Source organism: Tenrec ecaudatus, chromosome 13 (assembly GCF_050624435.1).
Source record: "Tenrec ecaudatus isolate mTenEca1 chromosome 13, mTenEca1.hap1, whole genome shotgun sequence".
Classification (NCBI taxonomy): domain Eukaryota; kingdom Metazoa; phylum Chordata; class Mammalia; order Afrosoricida; family Tenrecidae; genus Tenrec; species Tenrec ecaudatus.
This window is the reverse complement of record NC_134542.1, coordinates 79,924,571-79,944,940: the sequence shown is the minus strand read 5'-3', so window position 1 is coordinate 79,944,940 and position 20,370 is coordinate 79,924,571. Positions and strand designations below refer to the sequence as shown.

The following is a 20,370-nucleotide window of genomic DNA, read 5'->3' as shown; positions in this document are numbered from 1 at the left end:
GGTTTAGAACTGCTGACCTTGTGGTTAGCAGCCCAATTCATAACTCACCATACCACTGGGCTCAGGTGTTCTATATCAATTCTTCCCATAGAAGGAAGGGTTCAGCGTGCTCTCAGCACCTCTTATCAACTCCTAGGCGCGTCATTCCTCCTCCCCAACATGATTTTATCACAATGAGCCCCAAATTGTAGGAAAGTGCCCACAACACACCTCTGACAATGGTCCGTCTAGGGGCTATACAAGTCTGTCTACCAAGCAACCCCTTAAAAACAAAACAACCCAACAGGGAGAGTAAAGATACCCAGAGGATTAGGGGAGGATGGGGGAACCGGTCACAAACATCAGTCTAGAACTCCCTCCAAGGGTGACGAATAACGGAAAAGTGGGTGAGAGCCGACGGAGGAGATGATGTAAGGTATGGAAAAAAATAATCTATAACTTAAGGGTTTGTGAGGGAGGGGAAGAAATGGGGAGCTGATAACGGGCTCAAGTGGGAAGAGAATGCTTTGAAAATGACGGCAGCAAATGTGCTTGACACACTGGAGGAATGTATGGATTGTGATAAGAGATGTAAGAACCCCCAATAAAAGTATTAAAAAAAATAAAAACAAAAATGGATAATAATTTATGAATGATGAAGGGTTCATGAGGTAGGGGGAGTGGGGAAGGAGGGGGAAAATGAGCAGCAGATATTAAGGGCTCAAACAGAAGGCAAATGTTTTGAGAATGATGGCAACAAATGTACATATGTTCTTGACACAATGGATGGATGTATGGATTGTGATAAGAATTGTACGAGCCTCCAATAAAATGATTTAAAAGAAAATAATGACAAAAGCCTTCAGACATTTTTAAAAAAAAGAAGTATCTAAATGATAATGTGCAGAGGAATTCAATGTCAGAGAAATGAACACTTAAAATCACAATTACACACCCTTACAGGGGCCTTGGCCCTGCCATCACTGGGATAGGAAGGAACATGGCCCACCACTATGGGTGATCCAGGTCTTCTAGACAGGAATAGATCCAAGAAAAATGAAAACTAGGCCAAAATTAGATTTCTCTGAACACATCCACAGCTCAATTCATCATATTCCCAAACTGGAGACAATCCAAATATCCATCAACAGCTGGCTTTTATATTTTTATAAAATAAAATATTGTATAGCAATAGAGTACCATGTATATACATAACATGAAGTTAAGCAACATGAGTGAAAAACCACACATGTATGATAGGATTACATAATGTTCAAGAGTAGGTAACTATGGTAAGAGAGAGAATGTTATTGCAGTAGTGGGCATTTTTGGGGAAAGGAATCAAACTTTTTAGGATAATAGAAATGTTCCATATCTTCATCTGAATGGTATTTACATAGGACTATGCATAAAAACTCAAGCTTACGTTTATGATTTGTGTAGTGTAAAACTAGGTGAATAAAGAGATATCCAAATGGCAGCAAATCCACAAATTTCTTAATAAGCTCTCTATTATACATTGCTATTGAGAATGCAAAATGTTAAAACGTGTCTAGAACAGTATCTGTCAATATTAATTGACAGATAAAGTTAGAGATTAATCTTTGACCCAGCAACTATATTTCAAGACATCTATAAGCGATTTCTACAAGGTGATTCATTGCAGCATTATTGATAATAGCAAGTGTTTGAAGATGGCTCAGTAGGAATCTGATGCTAGTTAAATATGTGTATTCATCGAGTGACAGAGTGCGGTAACAAAATAGAAACACTAGGTAACCATACAGGGGCATCTGTAAACTGAAAGGGCAAAGAAAACATATTTAAATTTGCTCAAATTAGTATAAGTGTGCTTACATTAGCAAAAGGTTAAACAAGAAACTGATTTAAATGGTGTCCAGCAAGAGGAAAGGTAAAACCTATTGGATAGGGGCTGGAAGGAGGGGAGATGTTCCAAGTGTTTACTTTCCATAATTTTGAGTTTCAAACTATGTAAAATATGTTATAAGGGGTTTTGGTTTTTTTAAGGCATTTATTTAGATGCTTCATGAAATGTAATTACAACTTTGGGGTATAGCTTAAATTTTTTTTAACATAATGGAGGTCAATGGGGAAAACAATTTCATAAAAATAAATTTAAGTTTATTTCATCTATAGCTTGCAGTACCAGATTTAAAATTCCAAGTCTTATTACTAAGCCAAGAGACCTTTCTGCAGTCTTCTAAAAGTTATTCTACTTTACATTATGTTATATAATTAATTTGAAAGGAATCTTTTAAAGTATATTAGCATGGTAAACTTTTAAAAATATAATTTTATTGGGGGCTCATACAACTCTTATCACTAGCTATACATCCATCCATTGTGTCAAGCACATTCATTTGTTGCCATCATCATTCTCAAAAGATTTGCTTTCTACTTGAGCCCTTGGTATCAGCTCATTTGTTCCCCTGCTTTCCCACCCTCCTCCCTCATGAACCCATGATAATTTATAAATTATTATTGTCATGTCTTACACTGTCTGACATCTCCCTTCACCCACTTTTCTGTTGTCCATCCCCCAGTGAGGGGGTTATGTGTAGATCCTTGTGATTGGTTCACACTTTCTACCTCACCTTCCCTCCACCCTCCTGGTATTACCATTCTCAGCACTGGTCCTGAAGGGATCATCTGTCCTGGATTCCCTGTGTTTCCAGTTCCTATCTGTACCAGTGTACATCCTTTGGTCTAGCTGGATTTGTAAGGTAGAATTGGGATCATGGGGCGAGGGGGAGGAAGCATTTAAGAACTAGAGGAAAAGTATATGTTTATCATTGCTACACTGCACCCTGACTGGCTCGTCTCCTCCCTGCGACCCTTCTGTAAGGGGATGTCCAGTTGCATACAGATGGGCTTTGGATCTCCACACTCTACCTCATTCACAATGATATGATTTTTTTGTTCTTTGATGCCTGATATCTGATCCCATCTACACTTTGTGATCACAAAGGCTGGCGTGCTTCTTCCATGTGGGCTTTGTTGCTTCTCAGCTACATGGCTGCTTGTTTATCTTCAAATCTTTAAGACCCCAGATGCTATATTTTTTTGATAGCCGGGCACCATCCACTTTCTTCACCACATTTGCTTATGAACCTGCTTTGTCTTCAGCGATCGTGTCGGAAAGTGAGCATCCTGGAATGGCAGTTTAGTAGAACAAAGTGTTCTTGCATTCTGGGAGTACCTGAGTGGAGGCCCAAGCATAGTAGAATCTTAACACTATATCTTACAGGAAAAAAAAAAAAAAGCAGAAAGCATGACTTACCTGATAAATATTTCTTTTCATATGGAACTAAAATACAAAAGAACATAACTGTTAAAATTTAAGTGTACTTTAAAAAGGTTAACTTACAAGGTTTCTAAAGCATTTGAACTGTTTAATAGACAGCTGGTCTAGTAGACTATTGCTTAGCTGTCTGCATGATCTGTTTTGAACTTAGTTATATACATATTTCTTGAGGCCTATCATGCATTTACTTAGTTTTTGGAGAGAGAATACAGGAACTGAAGAAAAAGAAAGATGAACTGAGAAGAGTAAAAAGGTTCCGACTGGAGTCTGGAGAAAACCAGCTTAGCAATATTACAACACTGACCCTGCCCTCAGTATGGATTTGCTCACCGTGTCTGATGTTTTAAACTTAGAATGTAATGAAAATTTATGTTTGTAAAATGGTGCCCTGAGATGCAGTATGTAAAAAGAACCATTAAAAAAATCAAATCAATATTGGAAATTGAATGCTATCACCATAAGCTACAACAAAGAAACAATTGAAGTCCTCACTATACAACTTACTGTAGTCAAGCACCCTGCTGGGGGTGGGGTTGGGTGTGGGGAGGTAGGGAGTTGGGGATCAGATGTAAAGAAAGAAAACCAGCAGAGGCAGCTTGATGGTCCTGGTGGCCAGTAGAAGCCGCAGAGGGAGGAACACGATGCAAAATGAGGAAAGGGCCGTCTGTGTCACATTGCAAGCGTCCTAACATCATATAGTAAGATGTTACATGGGCCCTTAGTCAGAAAGCATTTCCAAAAGGTAAAAGTATAAAGTATACTCAGGGTTTAATAAAAACATCAAAATACTTTTGTGGACCGAGACCATTTTAGTCTTTTGAAAAGCATTTTGAGTTGTCAAAGGAAAATTTTACTCCAGAGTAAATTATAAGCCGGGATGGAATTCTCTTTGTTGACTTAAACAAAAACTCTTAAATAGTGTAAGCTAATCATTAGAATCTAAGCATCATACGCGACTATTCCCCGTCTTTCCCCCTGTCCAATCACACGGCATGCGGACAGACTGTGGCTATCCCCTTGAACAAAAGAATGTTTACTTTGACATCTTGCAAACTCTAAGAATAAACAGGTAAAATAAAAGTATATGTGCTTCCCTTTATCTGAAATGTAAAAGAATTACATATTTGGCTTCAAAGATACTTGGGAGCAAACTATCCTAATAAATTCTGTAAAACTATTCCCTCTACTTAACGAGGACACTAAAGTCAAAGACACTTATCTGGAAACCTGCCTTTCTTTTACTATCCTTCTTGGGAGACACACACACACACACACACACACACACACAAGCCTTCGCACTTACTCGCTGCTTTGCAAAGTGTTCCTCCTACAGAAGAAACTTCACAATTTCCTTTTTTCCAGCCACCCGTCTTCATGTGCAGAAAAGCACAGGTGTCCACTAGATCTTCACCATCATCTTGGTCTGTCCACTTGTCAAATGTCATATTTGATTTATCAAACCACTTGAAACAGGCATCTGTCAGATAAGGAATATTTTCAACATTAACAGTATAAAAATGATCAAGTGGATTTCGACTTCTAGTGGCCCCTTGTGTGTCAGAGTAGAACTGTGATCCACAGGGGTTTCAGTGGATGACTGGGGAAGTCGACGGGCCAGGCCGCTCTTCCAAGGTGCCTGTGGGTGAACTCAAACCTCCAACCTTTCAGCAATCTAGGGTAGTCACTGCGCAGCCCTCAAGGAGTCCTATGGAAAGGAATTGAAAGAAAGAAGTCTGAGGTTAAAAGTGGGAAATCCTAAAAGTCTGGTCTAAACTTTTGCTTTGAATCAGAAGGAGAAAAGCCCTGGTGGGCTGCTAACTACAAGGCCAGAAGTTCAAACCTCTGAGCATCTTCTCAGGAGAAAGATGAGGCTTTCTGCTCCCATAAAGATTCAACGCCTCAGAAACCCACAGGGCTTCGATTCGGGTTGCTATGAGTTGGAATTGACTTGGCAGGAAGTTTGGTTTGGGGTCTGTTACAGGCAAAGCATCAAAATGCATTAAGGACTTTTTAACTTTATTGTGACTTGGGTGGAGACGTGTAGGGCAAAGCACCAGTTTTACAGTAAAAAATTCATCCACATTTTGTTTCAGCTCATTAATAGCAATCCTCTTGATGTATCCCACCTCCCCCAGTTTCCTTTCCTCTGCCTTTCTTAACCCTTCTGAAACTGTCCTTGGATAAATGCTTTTTTGATCTGAAAGGATGGATTATTCTAAGGCAGTGTTTCCCAAGTGGGTAAGCCGGGGTTAGGTATTACATATTCTGGCTTATAGTAGAAAAGTTCTTAACTGACCGGCTGAGGAGGGGAATTGGTACTGGGTACTTTTTACTTTTTCTGCAAGGGAGCACTAGGCCCCAAATAATTTGGGAAACTTACATATGTTCTGAAGTGTTCATATTTCATTAGAGTTATTGATCCCCATAAAGACCTGTCTACTCTTTGAATGAAAATGGAGGCGGGATGTGAGTTCAGTTCCAGAGCTGCAGGGGGATGAAGTGCCATCGCCTGGGGGTCCACTACTCCCCACATGACCAATCTTATTGGAATAGAATTCACATATGTCATACAATTCAATAGTTCAGTCGTTTCAAGAGGAGTTGTACAATCATCACCACAATTTTAGAATATTTTCTTCATTCTTAAACTCATTGTAGTGAGCTCCCCATTTCCCCCCAGGTTCCCCTGCCATACCCCTACTGAAGTGTTAATCCAGTTACTGTCTCTATAGACTTACCTATCCTGAGTTTCATACAGAGAAAAGCATTAAAAAAAAGTAAAACATAAACCCTCAGCCCAATGGAAAGAAAATACTAAAAATGACCACATTTAAATGGATCATAAGTGATACGGTGCTAGATTTTAACTTAGCCGTATCTGCTAGCCACAGCCCTGGTCCATGGCCCGAGGGGATTCACCATGGGCTTAATCCATGAGGTATTTCCCTAGCACTGTATTTTAAAAAACGGAAACAGTTTTAAAACAGGTTAAAAGGGAGATCAAATGATAAGATATTGCATTTTAACTTAATCACCTCTGCCATAATCTGCACTGTCCTCTCTCTGCTAACAGGGCTCTTCACAGGTCTCAACTGATCAGAGGGAATTCACTGGAGGCTTAAACCATGCGTGGGCCCTGCAAGTGGACTTTGGGTGACCAGTTCCCTTTTTGTGATGTTGAGTTTTGTTCTACATTTTCAAAATTACATTTTCTAAGAAAAATGGTTAAACTAATAACAGTAACCTTAGTCCTTTCATATTGAATATATCTGCATGGTATTCTCTATATTGAAGACAAATACATTCATAAAAGATAGTTCAGTCTCTCCTTAATCTTTTAACTTCCAATGCAAATATAATTATTGTGGTCACGACATGATAAAAATACTTGGCCTGAACAGCATGTCATTCGGAAGACAGTTAGCTGTGGTTTTTATATAGGAAACAGGTGGAGCGCCTCAGTGGAAAGTGTGGTTCAAGTCTTGCAGCTGTATTGGGAACACAGAGGCTGTGGAAAATGTCAGCTTTATTCCCAAACTGAAGGAGAAGAATAGGAGACGAGGAGCGAAATGAACAACGACGACGTGCAGTTTTCCCAGCATTAAGAAACAGAAAGACAACAACAATGATATCCCACAAGGAACTGCTCCTTACCGTCGGTGTCATAAAACATCCCGAGTAGAATATCATCCAGGCCTTTCCATTGCTTTTTCAAAATATCCAGTATAAAAGCATTTTCTTCTTCATTGTGTATGCTTATCATGTCTGCTCCTGACATTATTTGAGATGGAAAAAAGATGTCAGCATGTTCTAGATTCGCTATGCAAAAATATACATTATTATAAAATATTGTCTGGGAAGAAGTGCCGGCAGAAAGCGCCTCGGCGGTGGGAATGCTGAGACCTGCCCTCATGGACTGGGCCATGTTATCAGGAGGGACATCGAGCCCTGGCCTCAGAGATGGAGTCACTAGTGATACAGTAGCTGCAACAGTGGGCTAAGCCCTTGGGAGGCTCGTTCGGCACTTGTTTTGTTCCGTTGTGCACAGTGTCACTACAATACGACACACTGCACTTACACATCTTTATTTATTATCACTTACACATTTTTTTTGCACTTACGCATCTTTAAAAAGATAACTTTAAAAGACTAAAATGGGCGGGGGCGCAGGAATTCCAAGAGGGCCAAAATCTCCCCGCTAAAATACCCTAAGAGGAAAAACACAAATGAGACAGATCACAAGATAAATGTAAGAAGGCTCTATTATAAATAAAAAGATATCGACCTCCGTAGGGGTGGGGGTGGGGGGGGAGCGGTGGCGTGAAAAGGCTGTGAAAAAAGCCATTTACCCTGTCAGTAGGAAATATAATGTAAGCGATGTGTGAAAAATACAATCTACTAGTAAATAAGAATGAAAATAAACAGGCTTTTCAGACTTACAAATTAGACATCGTTGGCTCTAGGTAAATTCATAATCTTTTGCCTAGCAATTGTCAGCACTTTATCCTGTGCTAATCACTGGTTCTTTCTCAGACAAGTAGAAACATTTCTGGTGCATCACTTGTTCATCACACTCAAAAGCAGGAAAAAAATCTAAATCCGCACTACTGGAGGACTATTTAAACCATGTGTCCTATCTGCAAGATGGGCAGTTGAACCCACCAGCTGTTCTCGGGGGAGAAAATGAGGCTGCCTGCCTGCTCGTGTGAATTGTAGAAAAAAACTCAGTGTCATGAAGGTGAGGCAGACTCACAGTGACCCTCTAATGGGTAGACTGCCTTGTGGGTTCCCGAGACTCATAACTATTTACGTGAGTAGAAAGCCCCATCTTTTTCCTGTTCTCCTTTGTCTTCCAAGGTCACTATGAGTTTTCCGCGGTGGCAATGGGTTTGGGTTTGCTAGTGTTTGTACACGGGGTCTTCAAAACTCTCGATACTGGAGTTGTTCAGTGGGCTTTTCAAGCCTCTGGTCTAATGGAGTGATGTACACTAACGAGAAAATCCGTACTCTCGATATTTACTGGCAGGAAAAATAGAGGCTATAGAACAGTATACTTAATACCTCACTTTTGTAAAACAATTCCTTAAAATATATTTACATGAGGGAAAAAATCCAAAAGGATAGTTACCAAAATGCCAGCAGACATTAGCTTACCAAAAACCCAACTAAAGCTATTGATCGCCTGCGAGACAATTCTGACTCAGAGAAAGCCTGACACGAGCAGAACTGCATCCCAGGGTTTTCAGGGCGGCACACCTTTCTGGAAGCTGACTGCCGCCGCCTTCTCTCCTGGAGCAACCGTGGCTGCGAGTCCGTTCACAGCCAAGGGCAGAACCACGGTGGGACCACAGCGCTTGCCGCGAGCTTAGGGGCTTTGATCTGCCGTGGTTTTCATTTTGATTTTCAAGTGTTTGCTGGGTATCTTTGCTTTCTTACAGGGGCTCTGCATTATGTTACTAAGACCTTTTAAAAGAAACAAAAGACGGACTCTGTGAATACTTGATAAGGCATAGAGACCCCAAACAAAGACAAAACCTTACAATTCTTTTAATACAATAATTTGGAAACAGGAGTCAGCAAGAGGCCCACTCGAGTCAGTTCTCCATTTTAAAAAACGCTATGGCTTCTGTCTCAATTTAAGCTGCTATTATTTCCTGTGTATAAAATGTCACATGGGTTTTTAATCTGTTTTACTTGAGTACATACTTGTACCATGTGACCAAAATGCTACTTTTGAAAGGTCCCCAAGGGATATATTTAATTAGGTTATAGTAAGGTTCAAGTATTCAGCAATGAGTTTTTCATCCTTTTCTCTGACCTCGTGGCAGCCAACGGAACTTTAATGATTTTTTAAAAATTGTAATCTAATTAAGTACTGTATAAACTTTAATTGCTAAGTCAGGCAAGGAAGGCACACTTTCATGTTCTTTCACAAATGACAGCAGGAGTTGCCAAAGAATGCATGTGCTCAGGCAAGTTGTTTGCACAATGCATTACCAGTGACGCTCCCTGCTGAGATGCCCTTCTTGTTAAAGCTGGTGACATTGCTCATATTACAACAAAAAGGAAAAGTGAAAGTATTATTTCTTCGATATTAATATATAACTAAAATGATATAGTATATAAATTAAAGTTCAATGTTGCAAAATAAGAAAATTTAGTCTCTTACAATTATTTACCTAAATGATTAATACCAAAAATAGAGAGTTATTGAAGGGAGACGCCGGACAGGGCAAGATGTGACAAAATAATAATTTATAAATTATCAAGGGCTTATGACGGAGGGGGGAACGGGGAGGGAGGGGAAAAAGAGAGGACTTGATGCAAAGGGCTTAAGTGAAGAGCAAATACTTTGAAAATGAGGAGGGCAAAGAATGTACAGATGTGCTTTAAACAATTGATGTATGTGTATGGATTGTGATAAGAGTTGTATGAGTCCCTAATAAAATGTTTAAAAAAAATTTTTTAAATAGAAAGTTGTAAAATAAGAACATTAGGACAAAGCATTGGAACTACCCGTCAATATAGCTATCTGAGACCCCCAAAGTCACAAATCACTATTTCATAGGCTTCCTACCAAGAGGTTTAAGGAGCCCTGGTGTCAGCAAGGGTGGGTATAGGTGTTGGGCTGCTAGCCAAAAGGTCAGCAGTTCAAACCCACCACCTGCTTTGTGGGAGAAAGAAGAGGCAATCTGTTCCCATACAAATTTGCAGTCGCAAAAGCCTGGCGTCGGAACTGACTCAATGGCCGTGGGAAAGGATGGCTGTGTGGCTGTGAAGAGTTCCTGAGGCTTTTCTTCTTCGTGTAGAACAGAGAAGGGAAAGCAAGAAAGCCATGTCCACTTGTTCTAAACCAAAACACTTCCCATCCAAAAGTAACGATCTCCCAAATCCTAGCTGAGTGTAGCTAATTTTCTCATTAATCAATAAAATAAGTATTTCCAGGGTGCAAGCACATGTATAAAACTATTAGATAATCAACTGGATTATGAGAAATGCATGGCAGAAGGCCAAAAATCAAGTCAATAAGAAAAATTGAATTCACAAATTTTTCACTAGGCATACAATAGAATTTTCCGTAGACACACGACAAATTTTATGACACATTTATATACAACTTAAAATTTATATTAATTAAACTCAGTAAGATGAATTGACACAGTGGCTACAACAACGGGATCAAATATGACAACCACTGTGAGGACTGGTGCGGGGCCAACAGGGTTTTCATTCTGCTGTGCAAAGGGCTGGAACCAACTCAAAGCACCTAACACCGACAAAGGAGTAAACAGGTAGAGTTTCAAACAGACAGAAATCCAGCCACATTATTGGGTATTTAGATTTTTTTGTTTTGCTTTGTTTGCTAATGAAAAATAACAAAGCTATTTGCTTTTCAGAGAAAATTAGTCAACAACTATTCATTATACCTCTATAATAAAAAAGTTGCTCAACTAAATGACTGCAAAAAAAGTTTAATTCAGCTGATCAACTTTAATCTGGTGCCTTATACAAGCCACTAGCACTGCAGTAACATGTCTTCCGGCTTTCATCCTCCAACATAATACCTGTTACTGAAATCTGTGTTTCTCTCTGCCTAATTAATACCCATGGCTGAAAACAGGAGAGAAAATAGTTATACGGCAAACCTCATCTAAAAATCTTGCAAAACCAGCAAAACTGCTATTAATTCAGTTCCTGCCGTGAAAGGAAATTTTGTCTGTTTATAAAGAACAATGTTCTTTAGTTAGTAAAATATTTTCAAAGGAAATCAATAAATACTCACGTGTACTAAGTACTTACTATTTTGCACTTAATAGGATTTAAAATCTCTTACATTCATATCTTCTGTGATAAGTGAACATTATTTCAATGTAAGGTGTCCCTAACCCAATTTTATATTCTCCCAAAGTTAACATTGGTGGTTCATCAGAAATCATGAGTGCTTTCTTAGGTAAGGGGCATGTCTAAATCCTAGAGTGATATGAACATGCCTATGACAGAGTTTGATGACATCATCAAGAGATTTTAGATCTCAGAAAGTAATAAAAAGCACCTTTCAAGAATCGAGAGCTCTTGGATCGTCCGCGCAGGTATTTCAGTTGACTTAGATGCTATCTTGTGTCATAATTCTAGTTCGAGCTGATAAAGTGTCACAACAATTGGATGTTTAACATTTTCTCCCCAAATGGCCAAATACATAAATAGTTCCCAAGCAGATCTTTAAAAAAAAACACGTGACATTTGTGTTTAGAAATGTCACAATACAAAGTTGTATTCCCCAGAGAGAATAGCAAACGGCCCTTATCCCATCTTTCTTGCGCTGCGTCTGTCGTCTCCCTGCATGCCTGAAGAGGCAGCACTTCCAGGGCAGAAAACTACAGCAGATAAGAGCTCTGACCCGAAACCAGGGATTCTGGTTTGAATCCTGGCTCTGCCAATCGGTAACTATGTGACCTGGAATAAGTAATAAAACAATACTAATAAGCGCTACCCGATACATTTGTTATGATAATTAAATGAGATAAACATACATGATGTGATCAGCATAGGCCCTGTCACAGATATTGCACCCTCACTAAAACACTGATAATGGTCAAGTTCCTTCACTGTGTGCTTTGGACAGTAAAGCCAAAAGAGAGTCATTGGTTGGTCTTCTAGTTCAAAAATTAATGAGCAATTTGTTCCCGTACAGATTTCCAGTCTCAGAAATCCTACAGAGGCAGAGGGTCGAGATGAATGGGAATTGTCTTGTGATGGCAGTGGGTCTTGGGGTTTGTTGGTTGACATTTGCACTGCCTGTGATTCATGTGTTGTAAAATAAAAGTTTTACACTTATTCTAAGGACCAGTTAAAAGTGAGATATGACAAAAACATTCTGCTAAGAAATTAGTGAGCATTTACTGAAGTTCAAAACAAATCAGCAAACAAAAAGCATTATGTCCCCTACCATGGTCAGTGCACTGATTTCTGACGTCTTCGATGCTTTCTACTTTGATGGCTTCTTGAAGAAAAATGTAACAACTGTCTTGAAATTGAACCCAGGTGGATGAAGGACAGTCTACGTAGAAAAAGGGAAACACTGTTAAACCCCTTGAGAAAAACAATTTCATAAATTCCCCCAAATGACAAATATCAGATATTAGAATTTCACAGAAGCAAAACAAAGGCACGTTTCCTTGGCAATTTAGAGACAAGTGTCTCAGACTTTGTAAAATAAGGAATCTGTTTGTGTAAAAGGAATCCCCACCCCCACCCCCACCCCATCAGACATGGAGGAGAAAAGAAACGTGTCACCGACTCTCTTTTGATCTGACCGCCACACTCGCGCTTATTCGGGTTGTTTACAAAGTCAGACATAGGCATCACAACTTCACTGCCAGGGCGACAACTATTCAGATACACAATCAGAATCACAAGCTTTTCTTCGAAGGCTGTCTTCACCATACATAGTGGCTGAAGGGTTTTACCAGATCCTTTTGCTCAAATTATACCGATTTACAGATTTCTATCACTGGAGAAGCGCACAAGCTGCTGGATTCTGAATATCATGTCCTCATATTGAACAGGAAATGAGAGTGATGGTTCTGGGGGTTGCAGCATCTTGTGTTGACTGGAGGGGGTTCAGGGTGAAGTTTAACCTGTCAATCAAGTTGCAGCTTGATTGGAGGGCCGCTGAAATAAATGGCTTTCTGGAGGCCGGCCTCCCTGTCTCTATGCCTTCATCTTCCGGTGGACAAACCAGGTGGAGACTCGCTGAGACCTGCGAGAGCCTCTCTCTGTTTTCACCTTCTTGTAGACAAGACCCGTTGAGCCACGCTGAGACCTGCAGGAGCCTTAGAGATGCTTCCGCCACCACTGGACCCACAAGACTGCACTCCCGGGCCTGTGATGCTCCTGCAGTTGCATCATTGCCTATGCTGCATGCGTCTGAAGAGGGACATATGGACTTAGGGACCTGATCTGAACTGAGTTGGGATGTTTTCTTAATACACTATTACTCTTGCTTATACATATTTGAGTGTCTCTGGGTTTGTTTCTCTCGTCAACCTGGTCTATCACAATATTTGTATGAATGTGCTTAATTTAACACCTCATAAAAGCAGATTCTTTGAACTACTTTTATGAAACAGAACTCTCTCCCTCTATTGCTGGGAGGTAGAAGGGTCCCTGTTTCATCTCGTCGTTGGTGCCTTTTCATGTTACATGGAGATAACATGAAAAGACCAAGCACGATCATTTCATTAGCATGCTAGCCAAATGCGGCCTGTAGTGAACTGGGAAGATCGGATAGGAACCTTTTTGGGGGACAATGAAATGTGGATGGGGTGGGCAGCTGGTGAGAACAGCTCAGAAACGGTCAGTGCGAACGGTTATACCACTTGAAGACTGCAGTCTACGTCCTACTCTGGCACCTGTAAGAGCTGTCGAATTGGCGTATGCTTTGCTGTATCTACTCTCAATCACAGGAAAATGATATCATTTTATAAAAGAAACTCTAAACATGCCTGTAAGACTTGATTTCACCGGCTAAAATGGAGAAAGCACCGGGTTGTACTTAGCTCCAGTGACTAGAAGGACACAATCTAGTTCTCTTCTAGGTTCATGTCGTTCAAAAACAAAACAAAAACCGCCAGTGGCCTTGAGTTAACTTACGCAAATTAAGGTACATTCGTGTTCTAGGACATTTCTAGATAAATTGTTTTATAATTTGCAACCTCTTTGTGTATTACAATTTTAAACTAAACAGAAGCCCAACGACAAAGATCAGAATTCTCCAATGCAATGTCAATCTACACGAAGTCAACATCTGGTTGACTAAGCTCAGAATCAGGCATAGACCGCCACTTGCGCCCATGCTAGACACCAGCTTCTGAGGTAACACCAAGCACACTGCCATCGGCTCGACCATTTCCCAGGCTTGACTGCTTGGGGATATTAGATGTAAACCAGCGAAAAGCCCAAGGACAGGGAGGTGTGCGCTCCCTCGTCTCCATTTCTCTATTCCCACTGGCTGAATGGACATGTGGCAGTGAGCCAGGAATAGTCCTGTCGTGTGGCCAGTGGAAACACTCTAAAGATGGGCTAGATGGGAGAATCCCAGGGGAAGCCATCCCACAGGCCCTGGAGTGTGATAAGAGAGAAAAATAAGACTTTATCTTCTTATTTTAATATAGCTATGACCACAGGTCTAAGATTTATAACACATCACCAAATGGAGGGCTATGGGTAGAGGGGCCATAGTAAGTGATTAACTGCAAAACAGGCAGTTACTTCCAAATCCTTCTCAAATATAGTTACATGTATCAACAGCAAACAGTTTATTTTTAATTCCAGTTTGAGTATCTTTTAATTGGTGTATTACCATTAACATTTAATGCGATTACTTATATAGTTGAGTTTATAACTACTATTTTACTTTTTCTTTCATATTTGTCCTTTTTATGTTGTTTCTCTCCTTTATGTCAACTTTTGCACTCATTATTGCTTTTATATTCCATTGTTCCTTTCGAATTGTTAATTATACACATATGTTCTGTAATGGTTATCTTTAAAAGCTTAATATAAACCTTGATTTATTAGAACCTAATAGATATTGGGGGTCCTGGAGGCACACGAGTTCAGTGCTGGATTGCTAACCAGAAAGGTGGCAGTTTGGACCTAACAGCCCCGCCACTCTGTGGGAGAAAGGGGAGGCAGTCTGCTGCCGCAGACACTGACAGCCGTGACCCCACCGGGCATCGGCGATTCAGAACAGCTAGATGGCAGTGGGTTTGGGGGTTTTAGGAATAAAAATGAGTACTTATACACATTTCTGGACAATGCTAGAATCTTACGTATCTTAACTTCATTGACCTCCATTTATTTGTGTTACTGTTTTTATATTACTGTGAGTCTCAGCTTGAGTTCTCTAGAACAGCAAAATCAGTGGGGTTTTTTGGTATTTGGTGTGTGTGTGTATGTGTGTGTGTGTGTGTGTGTGTGTGTGAGAGAGAGAGAGAGAGAGAGAGAGAGAGAGAGAGAGAGAGAGAGAGAGAGAGCGAGAGAGAGAAGAGAGAGAGAATTTATATCAAGAAAATGGCTCACAAAGTTTTAGAAGCAGGGAAATTTAAGTTCAGTCAGGTTCCAAGTATGTAGGTCAGCTATGAAGCTGGAGGCTTCTCTGACTTGTGTAGCTTCAGGGATCCCAGATCGGCAGGAAATTCACATGCTGGTTGCTATCGGGAAGGATGAAGCTAAGGTTGGCAGGTGAGACAGTAGGCCTTTGATAACTATCAGGATCTGTGGGAAATATGCAGGGAATTGGCTCAAGTCCAACCTAAAGTCAATGAGCCAGATGCAGGATTCAGACTCAGCAAAAATCAAAGCAAGATTTTCCACAGTATCCACTTATATTGGAAGCAGGCCACACTACTAAGGCAATTAATTGCCTTAAAATTATTTCATGATGGAAACTTACAACTGGTTGGTAGTGGTTACTTTGTGTTCGATTCGGTCGTGGGAATTACTAGGTGTTACCTATCAAACCACTGAGGAAACTGGCACAGCCACGCTGACACAGTGTCTTAACATAGGGTTCTTGGAGATTTAACACGTTTACTTTTTTCATGTGTTTAGTCCACATTATTCCTTCTTGAATTCCTGTATTACTAACTGGGACAATTTTCCATTTGTCTGAAGAAATTCCTTTGATTTTAGTGCAGGTTGCATGGCATTTCTGTCCATTTTTGCTGTTCTGTAAAGGTCTGTTTATTGTGTTTATTTTTATGGATATTTTCCTACACAGAGAATTTTAGAATGGTAGCTTATCTTTAAAATATGATTTCATTGTTTCAGTTTTTATCATTTCTGTTGAGAGTTAAGTTATCACTCTCATTGTGCTCTTCCTTCAAGAAAATGTTATTTCTGGTGTTGTGGAGAACAGACACAGCAAAACATAAACAAATTCAATACACGGACAATTCGGTCACGTTGTTTCCCTCTGGAAGTTCTGTGGTCGTTTCTCACCAAATGCAGGGCTGTGGCTCGCAGGGCCACACCGAGTAATTAAGTACCCTGCGTCACGCTCAAGGCAGGCTTTCTCCTTCGTTGAATTGTTTTGTAAAAGACTTCAGGGAATATTTGTTGTATAAGGCTTAAAGTTTACGAATTATCCCCAAAGCAATCAATTTAAGGGTTTATCCACTCTCCGTGATCCTAAAAAATCTGGATTCCCCGAGATTTTGGAATGCTGTGCTGTATTTCTCCTCTTTTGACCAGGCAACTAGTGATCTTTTCTACATGTTCTTTGATAGAATGTCCAGTCAGAGTAGCCAGTTCTGGCATCATGGCAAAGGATGTCGTTGTTTCTAGAAGCAATTAGCCACGCATTCCATGTGGTTGCTGCTGTTAGGTGCCCTGGAGTTAGTTCTGTCTGGGCCTGCACAACTTTGCGATTAGGCTGTGTTCTTATGTGGTGGTACTGTTGCTGTGTCGGTGTCTTATTGTTTTGTGCTGCCTTGTCAATTCAGACTCACAAAAATTCTGTGTTTGAATGAAGCACGCTACCGTCACAGCTGTTGTTACGTCTGTGCCCCTGCTCGCAGCTCCCTGTCAATGTATTACTGAACCTGTTTTTGAATGGTGTTCAGCAACATTTTACTTGCATGTGATATTAACATTTTTTTATCTTTCTTTTTTTTTGTGAGTGAGTGAGACAGTGAGTGAGACAGTGAGTGAGTGAGTGAGTCAGTGAATGAGTGAGACAGTGAGTGAGTGAGTCAGTGAGTGAGTGAGACAGTGAGTGAGTGAGACAGTGAGTGAGTGAGACAGTGAGTGAGTGAGACAGTGAGTGAGTGAGACAGTGAGTGAGTGAGTCAGTGAGTGAGTGAGTGAGTCAGTGAGTGAGTCAGTGAGTGAGACAGTGAGTGAGTGAGACAGTGAGTGAGACAGTGAGTGAGTGAGACAGTGAGTGAGTGAGTGAGTGAGACAGTGAGTGAGTGAGACAGTGAGTGAGTGAGACAGTGAGTCGATATTAACATTTTTGTGACTTTCTGCATTTAAGGGGTCACATTTCTTTGGAATGGTAACAAATATGAATCTCTTTCAGTTGGCTGTTCAGGTAGCTGTCTTCCAAATTTCTTGACTTATAGGAGTGAATGTATCCAATGCTGCATCAGTTTTTAAAAACATTTTAATTTGTATTCCATCAGCTCCTGGAGCCTTGTTTTCAAACTCTTGTTTAATATCCCCAGTGCCGTTGAAAGCAGACGTCTTCCGCCATGACTACCGGTTCCTGTCAAAGGCCATCTGTGATACGGCTGTGTGGCAGTCGTTCTTTTTGCTACGGTCCTCGCCTCTTCTTGGGATGCTTCCTACATCATTCAATACCTTGCTCATAGTTGAAAATTGCAACTGGAGGTTTGAATCTTCTCTTCAGCTCTCTCATCTGGAAAAATTCTGTGGCTGTTTCTTCCATTAGGGGATTCTACCTCCAGGTCCTTGCATATTTCGTTGTAAGATGAGGCTTTATCTTCTCAAGCTGCCCTTTGAAATTTGTGCTCAACTCCTTTTCTTTGTCTTTTATTTCATTTGCTTTAGCTACTCTACGTCCAGGAACACGTTGCAGGGTGTCTTCTGACATACGCTTTGTCTTTTTCTTTCTTTCCTGTCCTTTTAATGACCTCTTGCTTCCTTTATGTCTGATGTTGTGATGTCATCTCACACTTTTTGCTAGCCTTCCTATAGTTATTAGTTATAGTTATACATCAAATCTATTCTTGAGGTTGTCTCCAGGTGACACATAAGCAAGGACATATTTTAGTTTCTCCTTCAACTAGTTTCAATTGTCTTCAGCTTCAATCAACTTTCATGTGAACGACTGAAGGCATATCCCACCATTGGCCGCCTCTGTGCTACTGCTCACTCAGCCTATGACTTAGGAAATGATCCCAATCTCTACTAGCTGTGGCTAGTTACGAGTGTTGTTGTTAGGTGCCACTGAGTCATTTCCAACCATGTGGACAACAGAATGAAACTCTGCCTGTTCCTGCACCATCCTCACAGGATGTTCCTAAGCCTGAGGTCCTTGTTGCAGTCTCTGTGTCAATCCAGCTTGTTGAGGGCTGTGTTAGACAGGGTTCTCTAGAGACACAAAACCGGGACACTTAAGGTTATAGCTAGATAGATAATAAGAAATAAACAGCTCATTAGTCCACAGAGCAGTACAAATGCCTTAGTTCAACTCACTTCCGTGAGACACTTAATACATTGGCAGTCCTTCAACTCATGAGGGCTGCTGGGTACAAGTCAAGGAAGCAGACAGCTGAGTCTTCTGTGGAGCAATACAAGCAGTCCAGCCATAGGCGGCAAACAGCGGGGCAGGACACTGACAGTCAGCCAGATGACAGGGTCCCAGCTCAAGTGATGTACATACCAGCAATGTGGTGAAGCAGGTCTTGAAGGAACCTCAAACTATAGCGACACAGTCCATGGGTTGGGTGTCCCACAGGTAGTGTAGCTCTCAAGTTGAGGCAGAGAACTAGCTAAGGCAGCGCACGCTAGTCTGATCATCAGAGAGCAAGAGACAGAAAGGTGAGGCTTGCCGAGCCATTTATTTCTTTGCCCTTCAATTAAACGGCAGCCTTATTAACCCCATGTATGTTTATTGGCCAGGTTGGTACAATATACCAATCACAAGGGCCTTCCTCTTTTTCACTGTCCCTCTACCAAGCGTGACCTTATTCTCCAGGGACTGGTATCTCCTAACAACATGTCCAAAGTATGTAAGATAAAGTCTCACCATCCTTGCCTCTAAGGAGAACTCTGGCCTGACTTCTTCCAAAATGGATTTGTAGCTGAGATGATGACCATTATGTGGCATAAACCATAGGAACTGTGTATAAGAGCCAGAGGTGGCCACTCTTCTTGGACAAGGTGCTTAGGTGCCCACTTGTGGCCAACACAGTGATGATACGCATCAACTCCTGCGCTCTGCTGCACTTACCTAGATACTTATCCTATTTCCCTAGTTGGACTGTGAACCACACGAGAACAAAGACCATGTCTTAAGTCAACTGTACCCCCAAGCATAACTATCACAATGTATTGCACATAACACAGGGCGGCATGCACCCAAGAGGGGCACTCCAGAGCTCCAGTTAAGGATATCAAACTGGAGAAAAGTCTGGCTCTGACTATGTGATTGTAAGTACATTGCTTAACTTCAGTGTGCCCGAGTTACCTTATTTATGAATTGAGAAGATCTATGTACCCCTGGGGGGTGTTGTAAGGAAGTTGTTCTAAGTACTGGGAACTCGACAGTGAACAAGAAGAAGAAATATCCTGACTTGGAGCACATGTTCTCGATGACGTAGGTAGATAAAAGCAAGATAAATAAGTAGAATCATATTGAATGGTACATTAGTACTCTGCCGCTATAGGACAAATTATTTCCCAAGTTAGCAACTTAAAGCAACATTATCTCACACTAGTTACAAGTCAATAACTTAGAAGCTGTTAGCTCTTCCCTCAGTGATTCCTAATTGGTAGTCTTGAAGAAGTTGCTGTCAAGCCATCAGCCAGGTTGGCGACCATCTGAAGACTTACTGGGTGATTTGGGGTGAGCCTCTGAGGAGGCTCACTCCTAGGACTGCTGAGGGCTGATGCAGTCCACAGGCAGGACTCGCCATAGTCTCAGAGAACAAGTGAGAGCAAGCGAGAATCAACCTCTTCAGCCAGGGCCTTCACGGTATGTAGATCAGCACTAGTCAAGGGGCACAGGCCCCACAGGCCCACATGGGAGTCACCGAGCACCTTCGTGGAGGCAGACAACCTCAGATGACGAGGCGCGCTATGGGGGAAACCCTTTGGAAACAGAACTGTGAAGCCTGAGTGTGGTGGTGACAGGGTGGCAGTTTTATGAAGGAAAGCTCTCACTGTAAAGGTGACTTATGAACAAAGAGCTGAAGGAACATCCCCCATGCTATCTGGATCCGACCGAGAGAATCGCAAGAGCGTGCCCCTCAGAGAAGAAGGGACCACAATGATGGTCGTGATAACGACAGCTGCTCAAAGGTGACTACTGAATA

The 20,370-nt window shown here is 41.1% G+C and overlaps 1 protein-coding gene across 1 annotated transcript in view; it reads right to left on the bottom strand.

Moving 5' to 3' along the window:
- Window positions 1-20,370, bottom strand: part of CD302 (CD302 molecule) — a 31,481-nt gene that overhangs the window by 6,086 nt on the left and 5,025 nt on the right. The window contains exons 2-5 of the mRNA XM_075529668.1: window positions 12,252-12,362; window positions 6,959-7,075; window positions 4,608-4,781; window positions 3,281-3,307 (exon numbers count right to left, since the gene is read on the bottom strand). Coding sequence (XP_075385783.1) covers window positions 3,281-3,307; window positions 4,608-4,781; window positions 6,959-7,075; window positions 12,252-12,362 — 429 coding nt within the window. The remainder of the gene's footprint in view (window positions 1-3,280; window positions 3,308-4,607; window positions 4,782-6,958; window positions 7,076-12,251; window positions 12,363-20,370) is intronic.